At 42.8% G+C, this 19,184-nt stretch overlaps 1 protein-coding gene across 4 annotated transcripts in view; it reads right to left on the bottom strand.

Annotated features, from left to right (window-relative positions):
- Positions 1 to 1,678: 1,678 nt before the first annotated feature.
- The window catches only part of SUCO (SUN domain containing ossification factor), a 38,951-nt gene continuing 21,445 nt past the window's right edge, over positions 1,679 to 19,184 (bottom strand). For 2 of the 4 annotated variants that reach the window (XM_074546466.1, XM_074546469.1), the window contains exons 10-24: positions 18,727 to 18,834; positions 18,254 to 18,359; positions 16,336 to 16,356; positions 16,048 to 16,103; positions 15,026 to 15,117; positions 14,501 to 14,566; positions 12,230 to 12,304; positions 11,604 to 11,700; positions 9,527 to 10,681; positions 7,975 to 8,062; positions 6,686 to 6,790; positions 5,664 to 5,818; positions 5,232 to 5,323; positions 4,088 to 4,143; positions 1,679 to 3,553 (exon numbers count right to left, since the gene is read on the bottom strand). In XM_074546466.1, the coding sequence (XP_074402567.1) occupies positions 3,107 to 3,553; positions 4,088 to 4,143; positions 5,232 to 5,323; positions 5,664 to 5,818; positions 6,686 to 6,790; positions 7,975 to 8,062; positions 9,527 to 10,681; positions 11,604 to 11,700; positions 12,230 to 12,304; positions 14,501 to 14,566; positions 15,026 to 15,117; positions 16,048 to 16,103; positions 16,336 to 16,356; positions 18,254 to 18,359; positions 18,727 to 18,834 (2,719 nt within the window). In that variant the 3' untranslated portion in view covers positions 1,679 to 3,106. The remainder of the gene's footprint in view (positions 3,554 to 4,087; positions 4,144 to 5,231; positions 5,324 to 5,663; positions 5,819 to 6,685; positions 6,791 to 7,974; positions 8,063 to 9,526; positions 10,682 to 11,603; positions 11,701 to 12,229; positions 12,305 to 14,500; positions 14,567 to 15,025; positions 15,118 to 16,047; positions 16,104 to 16,335; positions 16,357 to 18,253; positions 18,360 to 18,726; positions 18,835 to 19,184) is intronic. The other 2 variants (XM_074546467.1, XM_074546468.1) reach the window with 2 other exon arrangements.

Here is a 19,184-nt window from a genome sequence, read left to right as displayed (position 1 = left end):
TGGGTAAAAGCAGAAGCCACACACCACCTTAGGTCTGAGTTTTCTGCATACATCACCACACAGCTGGTAGAGTGTGCAGCTTTAAAAAAGCCTGATTTCCACTGATAGTTAATGTATAGAACCTCAACACCTTGGCAAACACAGCGTGCACTTACACAAGGTGTGCTTGCACCCATCCACCCTCACATGGAAACCTTCACATTAAAGATTTTTTTGACCTTGGGCTCAGAACTTGCCCAAGGACTGAGGGACACCGTCCTTACACCAACAGCTGTCCAACCTGAGCTTGCAATACCATGAGACTGTCACACAGGAATTTGAGATGTAAAAACTCTTTTCATTAGAAACTATTATCCTTACATAAAGTCTATAACCAATTTAAGAGACTTGATTCCAAAGAACCAAATTTTGAAAGCTACGTTGCATGACATCAATAAAATTGAAAGTAAAAAATTACTCAAGAGCCCACATGAAAGGAAAACATCAGGCAATAATAACCTGATGGTAAGAGAATTAATTTTTTTAGCAATGGTTAGAGATAACTAAAAGCAGGGTGTCAGCAGCAGGTGGAAGCTGTGGTTCAGTCTCCAGTCTCTTAGCAGAACACACTCTCAAGTCTGCAAAACCATAATTGGCCCTGTAGGTCCCTTCAGATGCTTTATTCCCATGGCACAATTCCCATATGCTCATTACAGGACAGGCTTTATCACTGATATTTTTCCACAAATGCATCAACTCCTCAGACCTAAGTCAGGCCCAGTATTAGGGGAGCAGATTAGAACACATTTGGTTTTACATCTGCAATTGTTAACTTGGAAATCTGAATGTGTGCTTGGGATTTCAACATGCAGCCTCATTTATCAGCACAAGACAGAGCTGGGAGTCCTTTGCTTCACAGCCAGTGCCTGTTTCCAGAATTCAGTCACATCCAGCTTCAGGTGATTCTTCTGGAAAGCCCAGTGGCTGCCTGGGCAATAAAGGTACATGTGCTTCTAACACGTGACATAAGAGGAAGGAGTAAATAAAAGGAACCCACACTTCCCCCCACAAACCACCCAGCACTCTCCTCTCTCAGCAAACTCCACACTCAGTTTTATTTTTAAATCATAGTTCTGTGATGCAGCAGAGTCCTGAGACACACACTCCAGTGGAAACTCAGTGCTGGGGAGGTCTCTGTGAACTTGGCCTTTGGCTGCCCAAGTCGTGCTGGGCTTGGCAGAAATAAGTCACAGGGGGAGCAACCACGAAGGGGCAAACCTCAAGCTGAAAACTCTGGTTTGAGATAATGACTCTCTAACTTTCCTGTCAGGGCCTTTTGTACCATCCTTCACAAGGCTTAGCTCTGAGCAGCAAGAGGTCATTTCATGCAGCTCTTCTCACAGAAAGCCACCACAGGCAGGGATCCAGCCCCCAGGGCAAGGTGTGAAACCTCTCCAGCAGTTTCACAGGGCCACAATTCCTGACCTTTCCGACAAAGCACTACTCAGCCCCCAGAATCCTCTCCCCCACACTTTGCTTTATTGAAATACAAAAACACATCTAGGCTGACAAGTTTATGAACCCTTACTACAGCCCAGAGGATCCCATGTCCTAGCCCTGGACTGAAATTTTAAGACCAGTCCTTTCTCTAAGAATGTAAGCCACAAGTTTGATTCTCAAAGGAAAAAATGCCATCAAATGAAAGACAAAGTGTTCAGATTTATTTGGAAATTCACAGTTTCTAATGGCACTACAGCTCTGTAGTTACATACTCTTGCTCCACAACACTGGATGCTGCACTCTGGTGGTATGAATTTTCTTCATCCAGGTTTGACATCCTTCTGAATTCATGTTCAACACGTCTGGTTCATGTGCTCTGACTGGCTAATTGTGCAGATCACTCTGAAAGTACATCACTTTAAAGTACTCATAAACTAACAAGAAAGCAGCAAAAAAACAAAGGCTTTAAATAAGTCACATTACATACAATACCTAGGAAAGGCATCAGATCTGTTAAAAAGGGTACCACTAAAAGTGCTCAATAAATTAACTTATTTTGTACAACGTGAACCTGTAACACCTGTCAAAAGGAAAAACCTTTTGTTCCACTCACTCAGAAGCACACTCAACAGCTCAGCAACCACACATCCTGTAGTATCCAAGCACACAGTCACAGTCAAAATAAAAAACACTTGAGTATGAAACACCAGCCATACCAACACTGCACATTTGTTAGCCAATACAAAAGCAAACGTTATGAAACACCTGCTGTGAGCCAGCCCTGAGGCTCAGACTCGCAGAGCAGGCTCTGAGAATGCACCCTCACATTCCCCAGCACAAGAGCAGTGAGCATTCCTCATCCACCTCCTCCAGAGAGCTGCAGCAGGCCATTCAGGTGACAAATGCATTCCTCAGCCTCCATCACCAGCAGGAAATCCTCAAGAGCCACCGTCACTGATTCTGCACATCAGAGTAAGCTCCGATTGTGACTGAAGGTGCAAGTAAACACAACTGCCATCCCTGGTGAGAGATTTTCCTCAACAGAGTTTGCAAAACAAGAATCTAGTCAGGCAAGTCCATCTCTTGGTATTTTTACAGTATCCAGTCCACATTACTGAGTCCAGCTGAAGGCCAACATGTCCCTTTACAGCACTGTAGTGTTGCATCTTCAAAAAAAGCTAGAGAAATTACAAAATAAATCAAATGACAAACAATTGTATCTCCCCTCTTCCAGTGGCATTATAAATAGACAAAAGGCACATAAATATGGGAAGGTGCAAGAAATAGGAACAAAGCTAAAGGAAGAGGATTAGGCTTTTATCCCTATTCCACCCAACAAACTGGGCTTCAAAAAATTTCTGCCCCCAGGAACTGTGAAAAAAAACCTTTATAAAATGAACCCTGCCCTCCCTCCCCCCACGCTGTTCTCATAGGAAATTATCAGCCTTGTAAAGCTGCAGCTTATAGCCAAGATTGACACAATCCCATCTATTTAAAAAGGCAGAAACCAAATTTCTGAATCCTTTCCACTGAGTCGAGCTCTTCGTCTCCCACTATCCTCCCCCAGGATACCACGGACTGTTCTCAAGTGAACAAACGCTCTCCTGTTTGAGAAGTTCAGCTAGGTCTAGATGTGTCCAGAGACTGTCGTGACACCCAGTGTTCCCACTGTTATATCTTTGTTTCCTTTGATTATGTCATGCAGGCTTGGCATCGACCCCGACTTAGTCTGTATCAGAGTTTTTATGAGCTTCCCTTGGTCTGAAACTTTCGACCGCCTCCTCTTGACAGCTCTCTTCTCAGTCTTTGTCTTTTGGGTCTGCCCGTTGCACAGGCTGGTGCAGGCTGAGATGCCACAGAAATAGGACTCGTCCGACTGCGACGACGTCTCGGAGCTCCCTTCCGAGGGAGGGCCCTTGTAGGAAGAGTGATAAACCTCCCCAATGTTAGAGAAGTCCCTCTGGTTCGTGAAGGGCTTCCTTCCTTTGATCTCCCCGTTGGCTATGGGCTGCAGGGGCTCTGTTGTTGGCTTAATAGTCTCTGGTTTTTCACTTTTGTACTTGCAACGCTTTTTCTGAAACCGCAAGCGGAGAAAAAAAATTAATGGTGAGGTTCTGGGAGGCAAGCAGAGCATGCAAGGCAAGCCTAGGAACCAGCAGGGAGAGCAGCTGAGACAGGCAGCACCTGCCAGCACAAACACCTCAGCCCCAGTGTCACTGTGATGTTTCATGAAAATCCTTACGTTACGATTTTCTGCTGAAATGCCTCAGTTATTGTTCACATTTATTTTCTATCTGATGGCTGTGGAATGTGGTCTGGAGATGGTTTACCAACAAGTGCATCTTTGACTGGTCTCATGTGAATTGCTTCTAGTTAATGACCAAAGACAGCCAGCTGTGTCAAGGCTGTGAGCAGTCACAAGCTTTTGTTATCATTCTATTCTATTCTTGTCCAGCCTTCTGTCTGTATCATCTCTCTATTCTGTAATGTACCATTTTTAATATATCATAAAATAATAAATCAGCCTTCTGAAACATAGAGTCAAGATTCTCATGTCTTCCCTAATTCCACACCCCAGCAGCTCCCTCCCCACAGGGTGAGACTGTACCTTCTTCTCTGGGGAAAACTTCAGGGGCTCCACAATGTACAGATCCTCTGGATCCACTGCAAGAGAGAACACACACTCAGCACTGCTGACTCTGCCAGCTCTAGAGCAACACAGTCCCAACTAAACACAGCATGACAAATATTCCCCTGAGCAGGCACATTCCCTTTCTAAGTTGAGGGGGCACAACACAAGCACTGTCAGTAAAGTCAGCACACAAAGAAATTCCCCTGTGCTGTCATGGCAGCTGACAGTGACATACACCTGAAAAGCCCTGGCCTCCTCACAGTTATGGCCATGGGAGAGGTGCAAAGAACATCCTTTGGGGGAAAGGAGGAGTCAGAGTGTTGCAATCTGGGCAAACAAACTGCTCCCAGTGTAAGAGTGTGCCATGTGAAGCCTGACACACTCACAACACCAACAAGGCACATGTTCACACTGACCTGAGACCAGCAGGGAGAATTTGGGACAAGTGTTGTTTTGAAAGAAAAAATAGTCTAGACCTTAGTTAGTGTTCGTGGTATCACACTGCCAACTCCAGAGTTTTCATGGAGTTTTATTCACAGAACAAACCTGTGAGGCCAGTTTGCTGCACCCAGAAGAGCTGTGTCACAGCACACTTGCTAGTTACTATGATCTGCAACACTTGCTTTTGCATGGCACTCATGGCCTAAGAAATCAAAATTCAGCTGTCCCAAATCTACCATGAATACTGCAAAGATTCAGATCATTCCTCATACCCAAGCCAAGATAAATGGTCTAAGTTTTCTTCCTGAAGTTGCTAAATTTGAATCCTAAATACCTGCCAAGTTTCAAACATAGGCTATCAGGACTTCAGGAAAGTAGGACACTCAGACTTCCCACGTCTGGCATTTCCAAGAGAAAAAAAAAGCTACTTTCTGCAAGCTTCACAGCTTTGCAGACCTGAGTGCCTGCACTGATTGCTCCTAACCCTAAAAAAACATCTGCAGAGCAGAAGAGATCTGTAGCAAAAACTGCATGTAAGGTTTTAGCATAATTCAGCAGAGTTCTGTGAGTATCTGGTACCTTGTTCACAAACCACCTTATGTGACAGAACACATACATAAACACACACACTGTGCAGCACTCAGAGCAACAGCACAGACCAGATGTATGAGATGAATACCTTCTTTACCAGCTAGCTGAAAAGACTGGGATCTGACCAGTGGAAGGGAAGTTCTTCTTTTCAAATTCATATCATCATAGGAGGAGAAACACCTAGGAAATTCCAGAAAGCTTTTTTAACACATTTTTCTCAGTACATTTCTCATTAAAAACCATTCTTGGCAGAAAGACAGAACTGTCTGCTGAGGTGCCCAACAAAGCCTGGCTATCAGACACAGTGCTGTGTTTGCTACAAGTTATCAAGGCATGTTTTTCAAGTACAGGAGCCCCAAAATGCTCCTAGGAGAGTGCTGTCATAGAGAGCCCTTTGCTATCAATTCTGAGTGTGCAGAAAGAAAACTCAGAATTAAAGCAGATGTGTCAGTACCAGCAGACTTAAGAAACATTAATGAAAGCTGCAAGAACAATTAAGTTTCAAATATAAATACATTACCTTTTGGGGCTAGGGTAGTGATTGCTTTTGGGAATTTTGGAGAGGTAATCTTCACAGAACTGAGAAGGGCTCCTGCAGCGCTGCACAAAAAGCACCAAGCCCAGGATGAGGCAGAGAACCAGAGAAATCACCAGGTAAGTCTGGCGGTCAGAAACCTGCAGGGATTGGACACAACAGCTCCATGACATTGCCATTCTTATGTTCTAAAAGACAAAAGCTATGTTCTCAACTCACTTTTCTTTAGTTTCACTAAACACCTGTTCACATTTCAGGTATTCACAGGTTTGATGCAGTCTATTGGCTGTGCAGCATTCACGAGTGAAGGCCGATAACAGGACAAGATTCCCCTGCCTCCAATATCAGCACAACTACAGAAGCTGCCATCCCTGCAAAGAGCATCCCAACCTTCCTGAAAGCAACACACTTCACATAAGAAACCAGGCTCAGAAAGTAACTTTTCTGGTTCACAGCTGACATGGATGCAACACTATGGCAAATCTAAACTGTACGTTTTATGAGCTGACATTGCAGTACTTCACAAAATATCATGATAATCACTTGATTCAATGTGATTTCACTGACCACAGCACTCAAACAGGAGCTCAGCCAGCCAGGCATCAAAGGAGGAGCCTCACCAAGTGTTAGCTCAAAGAAGTTTTTGGCAATACCCACAAAATATAAAAGATCATGTTTATGGTACTGCTTGAAATGTCAGGCAGGCAGAACATAAACATTGGAGAGAAAATGTTCCTAATATTGTTGCCAAGATTTCCCTAATCTCTAAAGATGACAGGGAAAGGAGAAGGGTGCCTTGGCTCAGACTACAGTCATGGGGCATGGGGGGCTGCAGTAACTATGACCAAGACAGCTGTTACTGTTAAATGTTACTCGAATTTGCAGCTAGAAGTTTCAGATAGAGTAGGCTGAAATAAACACAGCAGACAATTTCAAACTCCATTTGAAGACTGGTCTCTTCAAACAGAGATGTACTGATGCATCCATTTCCTCTGGACTGTGATTACCTCACGTTTCAGCTCCGCCACGGTGGCTGACAGGTTGGAGGCCAGCTGGGTCATGTTGGTGAGCTGTGCTTGCAGCAGCTGGATTGCCTCTGTCTGACGCTGGTCCTGTGGAGAACAGTCATGGGCACGCTGTCAGTGGCCAGGTTCCACTGGCACCTGCCCTCATGGCCACAGCATTAGTGTTCAGTCTGTGTGACTCAGCACAGCCTACCCAGCATTGCTCCCACCACAGTGCTCACACAACATCTCTGTTTGTCAACACTTCCCAACACCATGCCAAGAGCATCTCATCAGAGACACTTGTGCTGTGCTCACCACGGGCACAGAGAGCAGGCAGCTCCACACAGGCACTGCCAGGAAGCCACAGGACACACACACAGCTGCCAGGCCAGCTCCAGCCCAAGGCTGGTGCACAGCACAGGAGCCCACACCAGCCAGGAATGGCTCCTTCCCAGCTAACAGCTGCTGCCTGCAAGAGCCCCAACAGGATTCAATCCTATGAGAAATTAAGGAAGAGACTAACCTCAGACTGACCAGCACTGATACTCTTCCAAAAAACCCCAAACCCAACCCAGAAAAGGCAACACATGCAAGCTGCCATTTTCTTCACTGTTCATGGATGAATAAACTCCAGGCTGGGGCTGCACTTGAGAAGCTTTCAGACAGTTTGGGATCAAGTCTGCCATGCCATGTGCACAGCTGCTTTGGTGAATGTTAGCACAGCAGTTACTGCTCTATTTCACAGCTGCTCAGGAAAGCCAAGATGGCAGGGCAGGGAAAATTCACATTTTAAAGAATGAAGTAAAATTTTTGATACAGATTAGATTTAGCCTAAGCCACTACTGTACCCCTCTGCTTTTCCATAGGCTCAGTCTCTTCAGCAGCAGGGAAACTGTCTATCAATACTTTAAATCAGATATGAAAAATGAACCAAATTTAAAAAATTGTTTTGAGTGCAGTTACAACCAAGAAACAAGGGTTGGAACTGACCTGGGTAACTTTTTCATTGACAAAGACACTGAAGAGTTGTAGCCACTACCAGCTGATAACTGATCTTTTCTTCAGGTACAAAATCAGAAATCAGAGCTGAAAATGGCTTTATTCTGAAACAACTGAAAACATGTCTAAAAATCTTATAAAGGAGAAAAACAGGGAAGCATGGAATGGATGCTCTTAAAAGGCAGATATACAGCTTGTTGAAAGAAGATTTCTGCACCTCTGTGCAACTCTTCATTAAAAGCAAGCCCTTCTAACTAGGAAAACACCTCAGTACTCCAAACAAATCATACCTGCTCTTCTGCTATTCTTGAGGTGTTCTGAAGTTTTATTATTGTTTTATTGAAAGCCTTCTGCATTTCTTCCATTTGTTTTCGGTACCTAAAACAGAAAGTGTTTAAGGCTGAAATGTTAGTGCACAAAACTCCTCAGCTTGGACTTGTCTTTAAGTCTAAAACATGATTATGCCAGTAAAAACCTTCTCTTTGCCTAAAGAGCTTTATTTAAACATCAAGTGGTACCTGCTTTTAAGTTCCACAAATAAAACAGATGACCCTTTTGTTTTGGTTTTTTCCCCTAAGGTTATGGTCCAATCTATTTCAATACCTTCAAGCTCAGTGCCAATTTACAGAATTCACTGTGCACAATAATTAAACTGTGAGCCCCTTCCTTGGAACCAATTCTGAAATGGGTACATCTCCCCACTCTCCTGTAGCTAAGGAACACCACAGATAAACACCAATACACAGAGACATCCTTCACAGGAAACTCCTGGTTCCCTCCACAGCCACTTATTCAACCAGAGTTACTACAGATAATAGGGTCGTTTAAGTGGAAATAATTTAATAAAAAAGGCACTGTAGGTGTGTGACATTTAGTTCAACAGTAAAAGAAGGATGTGCCCTTTTGTGGACAGAATTAGTGCCTACATCCTGACAACACTTCATCCTTTTAAAAAACCCACAGCAATCCTCCTCAAAATAAAACAAACAGGATTTTATCTGAAACACAAAGAGGGAAGAAGCCCTGATTTGCACAGGCTAACTCCAACAGCCACCTAGGCTTGGGTCCTCTCCTCAACTTTCTATAAAGCTTTAAGCTGTGATTTACTGCTGTATGGCACTAGGTGGTTTCTTTAGTTATTGTTTTGCACTGGGTGTTATTTGGCACTGAACAGTTCACACATTTTGTTCCACACACACCCTCTCCCCTAAGCCCCAGTGGAGGTGATCTTGTCCTGGGTCAGTCCCTCCCATCACCTCTATCCCATTATTGGCTGTGGCCCCTCTCCTCTGTCCCTAAAATCTCCAGGGACCAGACCCTCCAGTCTCTTTGGTCTCTTTCCCCTCAGGGACAGAGGCTCCTATCCAGAACTAAAGTGGGGCTCTGGTCCTGAGAGAAAAGAGCTCCTTGAGTCTTTTACTTTTGTCCTTGTAAGGCTGTGAGGGGCTGAGGGTGCAAAGCTGGCTGGATCAGACTCCAAGGGCCCTGAGAGCTCAGCCCTCACAATGTACCCTGTGCCCAAACTGCCCTGTCCCTCACAGCCTGGATCCTCCCAGCCCTCACAATGTACCCTGTGCCCAAACTGCCCTGTCCCTCACAGCCTGGATCCTCCCAGCCCTCACAATGTACCCTGTGCCCAAACTGCCCTGTACCTCACAGCCTGGATCCTCCCAGCCCTTACAATGTACCCTGTACCTCACAGCCTGGATCCTCCCAGCCCTTACAATGTACCCCATGCCCAAACTGCCCTGTACCTCACAGCCTGGATCCTCCCAGCCCTTACAATGCATCCAGTGCCCAAGGTGCCCTGTCCCTCACAGCCTGGATCCTCCCAGCCCTCACCTCTGACTGAGCTCCTCCAGGTAGCGGCTGCTGAGGGACATGTTGACCTCCAGGGCCTTGATGCGGTTGTTGAGGCGCATGAAGACGGATTCTTTCTGGTTGGATCCATGAACCAGGTTGCCGTTGGTGTAGCCCAGCTCTGTGGAGTTCTGCAGCTCAGCATAGAAATCTGTGGCTGTTCTCTGGGGCCCCCCTGAGACCGGGAGTGCCAGCAGAGCCTCCTCAGCCACCTGCTCGTCCTCCTTTGTCTCAGCAGGCACGGGAGGCTCGGCAGGAGGCACGGCAGGTTTCTGCACTTCTGGAGTGCTCTCCTTCCCTTCCACAGCATCACTGGCTACCACATCCACTGTGCTTTCAGGCTGCACAAGAGTCTCTGTAGGCTTTGCAATCACAGGGGTAGCAACAGGCTCTCTTGTGCTCATCTCCTTTACCTCAATGGCCACAGTGGGCTCAGGGCTTTCTTCCACAGCTGAGCTCTCAGCCTTTTCCATTTCAGTGCTGAGCTCTGGGACATCCAGCTGGGGAGTCACCCTTGGTGCTACCTGGCCTGAGTCTTCTTTAGGAGGCTCCAGCACCGTGTCTGTTGTGGGGGATGGCTTCACTTCAGAAGTAACTTCCAGCAGGAGGGACTGGGAGACAGTTTGAGGATGACTTGGCTCCAGCTCAATGGTTTCGGTGGTCTCATTGCTGATCTCCTCATGGACTGCACTGAAGTCAACTCCAACAGCAGACCCAGGGGGTTTCTCAGCTTTGCTGTCCACGTGCTCAGGCAGAGGCTGCTGTGCTGCTGTGTGGGCAGCCTCAGGCAGAGCTGGCTGTGGCTGCTGCACACCCACAGGGTGAGGAGGCCTCTCCTCCCCTCCAGGCTGGCTGTGCTGCCGCTGCACGGCTGCTGCCAGCGAGCAGCACCTCAGCAGGTACTCGGAGAGGGTGGGGATGCAGCACACCGCTGCCATGTCACTGCAGTACTGCTCTGTCTCCAGCTCCAACCACGCTGCTGCCTCCTCCTCCTGCTCATCACTGGACAGCAAAGTTACTGTGGACTGGCTTGTATCTTCTTCATACTCCTGCACTAGCTGAACAATTGGGCTTTCTTTAGTCAAATCCACCATTATTTGCTCTTTCTCTAGCTGTGGAATATCTGTAGTAACAAGTCTACAACAGAGTTAAAAAGACAAGGTGTTAATTCAACACTTTTACATCTCTGCTCTAGAAGAATGTGAAAATAAGTCTTTTAGAAAATTAGCAAGGCTTAGTCCAGTGACCAAAGGCCAGTTTTGGAACAGAAATTCTGCAAGGTAATATTTTCTCTGGTGATTTCCAGTCCCAATAGGCAAACAAATTATTTCAAATCCTGCCTCTTAAACAGCAAGCCTTCTCAATTAGATATTGTCTCTTCCCTCACCCCTGAAAAAAGTCACCAGTTCAAATCCTCTTTTTTCCACAGCAAGCATCTTACTCTGCTGATGCAATCCTCAAATGCAAGAATCACAACATGCCCACTGACCTTCCTGAGTCTTCACAGCAAGTGACAGAAAACTGCAAAGCCACTAAGAACAGCACAAGTCATGTCTTAATATTTAAGAGGCAGGGTCTTGGCCTTTAGCAGCTTAATTATCAGCAATGTAATTACTGAAAAACAACAGACTCTATACAGAACTTCTCAAGCTCACTCTGCACATTTGCATACAGGTTTCATTAAGGGAAGCCTACCAAAGCATAAGCTTCCAAACCAGAAGTTTGTCACTACAATTTAACTGAATTGTATGCAAATACAATTTACATTCCTAATCAGTCTCCCTTGCAGGAGACCACAAAACCTGCACCAATATAAAACCAGCTTCTGTGTCAAAACAAAACACACCCTAATGCAAATAGCTATAGTAGACAGCAACAAAAACACTAAATGTCTCTGGTTAATGCCATTATCACGGTACAGATTTTACCAAATACTTATTTTTTCCCTTGTTTAAGTCTGCATGCCATACCTGAGCATCCTACCACCAAGCACTGCAGACTGGCCCATGTTTGTCTCTGCTGGGAGCACATTACAAATGCCCCAAGAGCAATCACTTACTCTGGTGAGGGAACAGGGGTTGGTTCAGGCAGTCTTGGTGCAGCTGTTGAAGTTGCAGGGGTGGCAGTGACATTTTCAGACACACTTTTGTTCCCAGCTGCAGGAAGGAGGAAAATGTCAATGTGGAAACTCAAGAACCATCTTTGTTTACAACAAATTCTGAGGTCTGGGTTTATTATTGGTGGGGTTTTTTTATGATTAACTGTGCTACCAAATTAACTGCAGAAGTCACCCAAAGTTATCTGAATGAAATGCTACTGACAGTTTTTGAGTATGGTGTTGTGGACAGTCTCAAAATACTTCAGAGAAGAAGCAGCAAGTTAGGACTTTACAACTCCAGCTGGGTAACACAGAGAGTAAAGATCTCCAATAAAGCTGAAAAAGCACATGTGTCATCTTTGTATGCGTTTTCTTCTCAGCAAATTCAACATCTTTGTTCCACTTTTCACAGTCACTAGGTTCTATGACACTAATCAGATGTGTCACAAAAGGTGAAAAAAGTCATTTAAACCATCACAGGACATGCAACTCCTCACAAAAAAAAAAAAAAAAAAAAAAAAAACCACCAAAAAACTTAAAGAAATGCAAACTTTCCACAATGCTTTTCATCTAAAAAACTACAGTACCTTCAGCTTCAGATGACTCTTCAGTTTTGGCTCCAAGCATATTGGCAGCAATGTTCACCATGCTCAGGATAGCATCTAAAAGAGACAATAACTCCTCAACAAGGGCACTTTCAGCAGCACAAGAAATTTGCTATTTTACAATACTTGCTTGAAATTAATCACAGTGTAAGGACATAATATCTGGTCATTCCATTGCACTGGAGGCAGCTGTTTCTTTTCAAGGTAAATGTATAAGTTAGAAACCTGTATTTGAAAACCTGCACCATAACACCCACAGATCTGGCTTACACATATATTTATTTTAAGGAGCTGTAAAGTAGGACAGTTCCTCTCCCCTCTGAATTCACAGAAGTAAATTCCAAGAGGTGCTGCTCTACATCAGCACAGGAATTAAATACAGCTCCTCTTTGGTCTTGATATTGACAACCAACACAATGGCCAGGATTATTTAGAAGCTGAGGAACAGGTAAAGAGCACTATATTGTAAAATCACACAAGCTGGGTGGATTTTGCCCATTTCTCCCCCACCCACCAACATATGGCAGTGTGTGTCACATGGCCAAGGTCCTCATGTTAGAGAGGCATTTTAGTAGCAATGACAAATTCCTTGGGCTCCAGGGAGTTGTTTTCAAAACTTTGGTTCTGCCTTTCCTCCAGGAAAGGAAGCTGCAGAAGCTGCTGCCAGAAGCTGCATTCCTGATTTAGGTTAATCGATCTGGGTTTGTATAATGAGAAAAGTCACAAGAGTCAAAACATGCTGAACTTCAGCTGTGGATGATGAGAAAATGAGGAAGAATACAGAGTTGGTACAGGAGCTTTAAAATGTGAGAAAATGGCAGGAGAGAGAACAAGACTGCAGAATGCTTCTTATGAGATTAAATGTCTGAGAACCCTCCACCTCCTCCTCAGAGGACCCTCCTTCTCACTCTGCATTTGAGATGCACATTTGTCTACATGCATATAAAAAAACCCCACTAAAAACAATACCCACAAACTTTACTCCTTCCAAAAGAGGAGCACTGACCACCCTGACAGAGAGGAAACTCTCAGGAACAAAACCCCCCAGCCAGAACTAAATACTGCTCACTGCAACATTTCAGTGCCTTCGAGAGACAGCTGAGCACCATCAGCAACAGGTGCTTCAAATCTTTTCATCTCAGCTTCAGCAGACTAAAATATTAAATGGAAAGTCACTGCCTTTTCCAGACAATGAATATAAACTTGTAATAGTGCCCTTGCAGACAGATCATGTGAATGAATATGCATCACCAAGATAGCAAGTTTAGAAGTCACAAAGAAGAGATAAGCAGTGTCAGGGAAGAATTTACTGCTTTATCTCATCTGTGAGAGGCACACATGTAGAAATAAACTGCCTTTTCCACTATCTGTTTGCCTTTTGAAAACTCTTCTAAGCTGTGAATATTCCTAGCCATGACCTTATTCTCAGGAGAAAATAATGTTCTAGGAAAAAACATGAAAGATTTCTGTGGCTCTGATCCACTAGAGGATGAAAGCAAAGGCTGACTCCAAACAGCATTAACTGAGTGCAGATCTACACTGGAATAAAAAATTTTCATTAGCTGGGACAGAAGGAAGAGTGGTACAGTGCAAGAGCTCCTCAGAAATGGTGTGTGGAGGTGAAACCATCCTGAATAATTCAGCAGTGAAGACTACCATTAAAATTGAATATTCCAGGATTCTCATGAAAACTAATCCTACACATGGAGGTTTTCCAATGGGAAAAGTGAGAGGAGTCAAGAACCTTTAGCTCTCTCAAAAAAATACACAGCCCTTATGAAGAACATGAATTACAGTATTTACATAAAGCCTTCTCAGAAATTGTAGTATTCTCCATCCTTCTCTGCCCCTAAAGATGTGCACAGTAAATCTTTATATTGCCTCCTGTGGGTTAAGCATTTTAATTAAACACAGATTTTCAACTTCCAAATAATTACAGTTCTACAACACTTTAGTACTGGCCATTTACAGCCCTGTGCAACTTTTACATGATCTCCAGTATTCAGAATCCTTAAGTACAAAAAAGTTTCCACAAAATAGATATCTTTACAAATTGAAAATTCATTTTTAGAACACTAAGAACAATCCCCCAACTCCAAATTTAATTATTCCTATGAAACTAATGAAGAATCACAAATTGCTTCAGCAGAATATAGAAGTTGTAGATGTTGCACAACAAACTGTCATTCCACTTTTAATTAGCACATCTTGTTTTAAGCACAGGAATAACTTTTTCTAATAAATCATACTCACTTGTAGCAGAACCAAGAAGATTTTTTGAAGATTTTTCTTCCCCTGTGTTATAATCCAACAGATAATCTATGTATAAAGAAGAACAATTCGTGACTATTAGAATTTCATCTGTCATGGGCAAAGAATACGAACCTCAAGATTTAACATGACATTTAATGATGTCAACTTGACAGCGTGGAAATAAAACTACAGCAAGCTTAAGGTCAGATATTATGAACTGAAATGGACTCTAAGAATAGAACTTTCCATGTAAGCTGCTTTATTTTGGTAATCCTTTTCCTACTGTCAGCACATGAAGAAATTGTCTATTCTGCCAAGTGAAACAGAGACTATACAGCAATTTTAAAGCTACATTTAAACTCATTGTTTAAAGCTTCAAAGGATTGTTGGAAAAGCCCAGAAATGCTGAAACACTGTCAACAAGTAAATTTACAGTCAAATCTTTCATCATATGCAGGAAGTGATGAGCCACCAACAGCACAAGAGCTGTCTGAATGGCTGAAAATGCACAGAATATTTGCTTACCATAATCTTCATCAAACAGTTCTTGTCTTTCAGACTGATACTGAGAATCAGCTATTTCTTCATACTCTTCAACCATGCTAGTACCAAATACTCTATGATCAAAGTTTTAAAATAAAAAACTAATATTAGGAATCATGTGATATAACTGATAAGCAGTATTACCTTTATGTAACAAGTAAATGAGATACAGTAGTTGCAGTCATTTAAGCAAGATCAAGCAGCAGAGATGTTTATTTTCTTTAAGTTGTTGTATCTATAAGGAATCTAAACAAGATCCTGTTTCTCATTCTAATTCCAAAGTCTTTTTTTCCTTTTAAACTCACACCTAGACTTCTTTGTCTGTCCATGAGCTCTTACACCTCCTCTTCTGTTTCTCCTTTGGCTTGCTTTAGGAATATCTGTTCAGAACTACCCCCCTCTGCATGCCACATTCTCTTGGACCTCTTCTGCCAAAATTAAATCAATCCAATGTAAAGCAGCCTTGTGGACTAAAAATATGGTTTGACTTCTAACACTAGAGACCTCCCAGGTTCAAAACCTGTTTTTTTAGGAGCAGTACAGAGGCTGATGGTTCTCTGAATTAAAAATTCACAGGTGTTTCTACTCGGCTATTGCAAACATTTCTGACTGCAGGCACTGTGGTGCCAAACAACCCAGCAGCTTCCAAAAAGCACTCACCACACCTGCTCTTTTTAGCTCACCCCTTGTTCCCTGTTTTGCTTGGTCAGCCTTGAAATGCTCATGTCCTGCTCTAAAGCTGCTCAAGGCTCCTGTTTCCTCCTCCCCTCCCCCTGCAAATATAAACTACTCCTGACATACTGGAGAAGCAAATAAAGAGATTCAAAACTTCTTTACACAGACATGAAAGACACTACACAGCAGGCAGGTCAGGCAACTTCTTCAATCCATAATACCTACAAGTAACTGGAACTAAAAACTGGAATTGTTGCCCAGCTATTCTAAAATCAGACTAGTCCTCACTGCAAGGAGGTAGAAAGACTAAGCAAAACACAAAGTATTACCTTATAAGACTTAAAGGACAAAAATGTTCTGATCCAAAGTGTGATATCAACTCCACCTAAAGAATAAAAGGTACTTAAAATAAAACTCCAAAGATCCACAGAGCCAAAAACTCAGTTAAACATAAACACTCAATCTTGAAATTGCAAGTTTTGTTCACTCCAGTGAGTTGCAGATTGCCCAGAGCAGAAAAGGCCAGATTTATTCTTGCCATGCAATAAAGAGCTGAGCCGTGGCAGAGAACACCCCCAGCCCCATGCATCCATCACTCCACAAGAAGGGTTGCTAACCTTTATGTACTTGATGAACATCTGAAGCGAGAGAGAGGAAAGGAGAAAAAACAAAAAACAAAAAGTAGATGTCAGTACAAAGGCTGAACACATGCCACAGGCAACTACAGAGTCCTGCTGGGTTTAATTCAGTACTAAAAATGCCTGACAGGACAAGCTGGGAAGGATTAAGGTGTAGCACAACTTCATCTGCCTTGGGTAGCAAGATTTCGTGTAGCCCTTGTACCTTGCAGATTGAAGGGAACATGCAACAAGTGCTTTATTAGGCAACTGAAGTGATTCCATTTCTCAGGGCAGCATGACTGCAGATAGAATACTGAAGTGTGTTAAATGTACTGAGTGTATTTTTTTTACCCTTAAAGAACACAGACTACAGAAAGGGACTCAAAAGGAAAAACAAACCCACGTAGCATGCACTCTCTATGTACTGCTGCTGCTTCAACTCACTATAAAACACTTCCATTTACAGAAACACAACTGCAACAAACAGAGCAGCTGATGCCAGACCTGGGAGCTTCAGACATCTGTGTATTTCTTGACTACACCCTGGTATTTATTTAACCTGAATTAATTTGCAAGCATTTATTAAACCACTACGTAGCCACTAGCACTGAAGGACTGGAATAATCTGCAAGTGAGACCAAAACAATCCCACAAAAATCCTATTGTTTCTGATCCAAGTTCAGTAAGCCACTTCAACAAATTTAACTTTTGAAAATAGTTTGGACTCATTCTGTAGACCAGACATACTTAGAACTTGCTTACTTTTTGCACTGTGAAGTGAAAAAGCCTTTGGAAGTGTTACCATGCTGTACTATTCAAGGCAGAGCACCAAGGGATTAAGTGCTGCAGCATCTACAGGAATTCTGCCACTTCAGTGACAATGGTAGCTACCTTAAGGCATTAATTAATTCAGCCAGAAAACAGAATTAAAAATAAATGAAATCTCTGTTCTGTGACTCATGCAGGATTTCTAGGTAAAGAAGTTAGACAATTATCATTCACAGCTACTTTTTCATAAAAGCACAAAGCATAATTAAGGAGCACAAACTAATATTTATTTTTTATTTGGCCATATAATAATTGGAAGATAACACATCACTGAAGAGGACCTAAAAGGTCTGTATTTTATTTGAATTTAAACCTTCACTACAACCCAATATTTTCACAGAAGCTTTTATCCAAGTTCAAGTAGCACATTAATTATTTATGGAGTTTTATTCCCTTTGAGTCTCCTGAGTAAAGATAGCTCAATGCAAACCATTTTGAAGGTGGAGGTATCATGGCAATGCTCCAGTAGCAGTGAGCATAAATAATTTGCCTGAGTCAGAGTTATGGTTGAATAACTGGAAAACTGCACTTGGAGTCTCTTAATGAGAACCAAGATGCAACCCTGCACACTTTCAGATTCACTAAACTGTACAGCCCAACATGTAGAAAAATATCAAGAAATAGGCATATTGTGATCTGTGCTCCAGGGACTGAGTGGGCAGGGTGTGTATATACACAAATAAATCTAAATAAGGCACTGATATATGTGTCTATATGTAAAGCAGGTACAGCCAAGAAACAAAATAGGTCAGGATTCTTCTGCTCTTACATTCAGGGGATAGTTGGGTAAGTCAGAACAGAACTTTGTCTACATTTTTCTTAATTCAGGTATCAGCTAAGTATGTACTTGGACCCAAGGGGCTTCCCAAGATCTTCCCAATTACCACAGTGAGCAAGGCAATAAGGTCACAACTGTGACAAGGATTTAGCACCCAGACAAGCCCAGCTGGGGCCACTAATTAACCAAGGGCAATTAATGGTAAGGCAGGCTTTGATAACACATTTCTTGGCATGCTGTTATACAGAGGAAACCCAGCAAACCCCTCCTTCCCTGAGGAGCATGGATGTTTCTGCAGTATTGAGTTACCTTCACATATTTTGCATACATCTGTTCATCCAGAGGAAAGCTCTGGACATTCCTCTCATCTCTGGCATGGAAAGTACCTAATTTAATCCATTTGTTTGTTGGATACCTAGAAAGGAAACAATGGAGTCAGGTAATGAAATGCAGGAACTTGCTGCTTACAGGTATTTACAGAAGTTTCTCCAGAGCAGAAATACATTTTGTTCTCTCCAGCTGCAAGGCAGCAGCAAAGTTCCCAACCCAGAACCTCAGCAGGACCCTCACACAATGACAGCAATGTCATTTTTCCTTTTAATTCTTGAGGTGGCAAAGGAAAAAACCTTCTAGCAACTGACAAAATACACAAAGAAAAACCATGTGACTTCGCATTACATTGCACTTTGCATAACAAACATACAGAGATCATGCTTCATAAAGCCTTGCATCTAATAATTATTTCATTTTTTCATTCAGAAGGATGAGTTTAGGTAACATACCTGTCACTAATTGACACCAGAAAGTCTTTAGGAGTGGAAGAGAATAATTCATGATTTGCAATGTCAAACTGCTTTACTTGCACTGGTTCACAGAGCTCAACAACAAACCTTAAAGACAAAAAGTAAATATTTTTTTAAGAAAAGACTTTTCCTTCTACAGTTACAATCTTCAGCCCTTCCCCTCATCATCACATCCTTCAATGGGTGTAAGGAGGACACTATAAAAACACTGGTGGTGTTTCTCTCAACATCTACTTTAATAATTCCAGGCAGCATCTGCAGCTACAAAAGCTTCATCTATCTATCTATCTATCTATATCTATCTATCTATCTATCATCAATCACAGAATTAAAAACTAAGGACAGCAAATTTAAAGCACACCTGAAGTACTAATTAATGCATGGTAAATTCTGTTCACCTGTCCTACAATTATTTGACAGTCAGGGAAAGAAACCAA

This window comes from Zonotrichia albicollis, chromosome 8, assembly GCF_047830755.1.
Source record: "Zonotrichia albicollis isolate bZonAlb1 chromosome 8, bZonAlb1.hap1, whole genome shotgun sequence".
Taxonomy (NCBI): Eukaryota; Metazoa; Chordata; class Aves; order Passeriformes; family Passerellidae; genus Zonotrichia; species Zonotrichia albicollis.
Note: the sequence above shows the minus strand (reverse complement) of the source record. Positions and strands in the feature narration are given on the sequence as shown.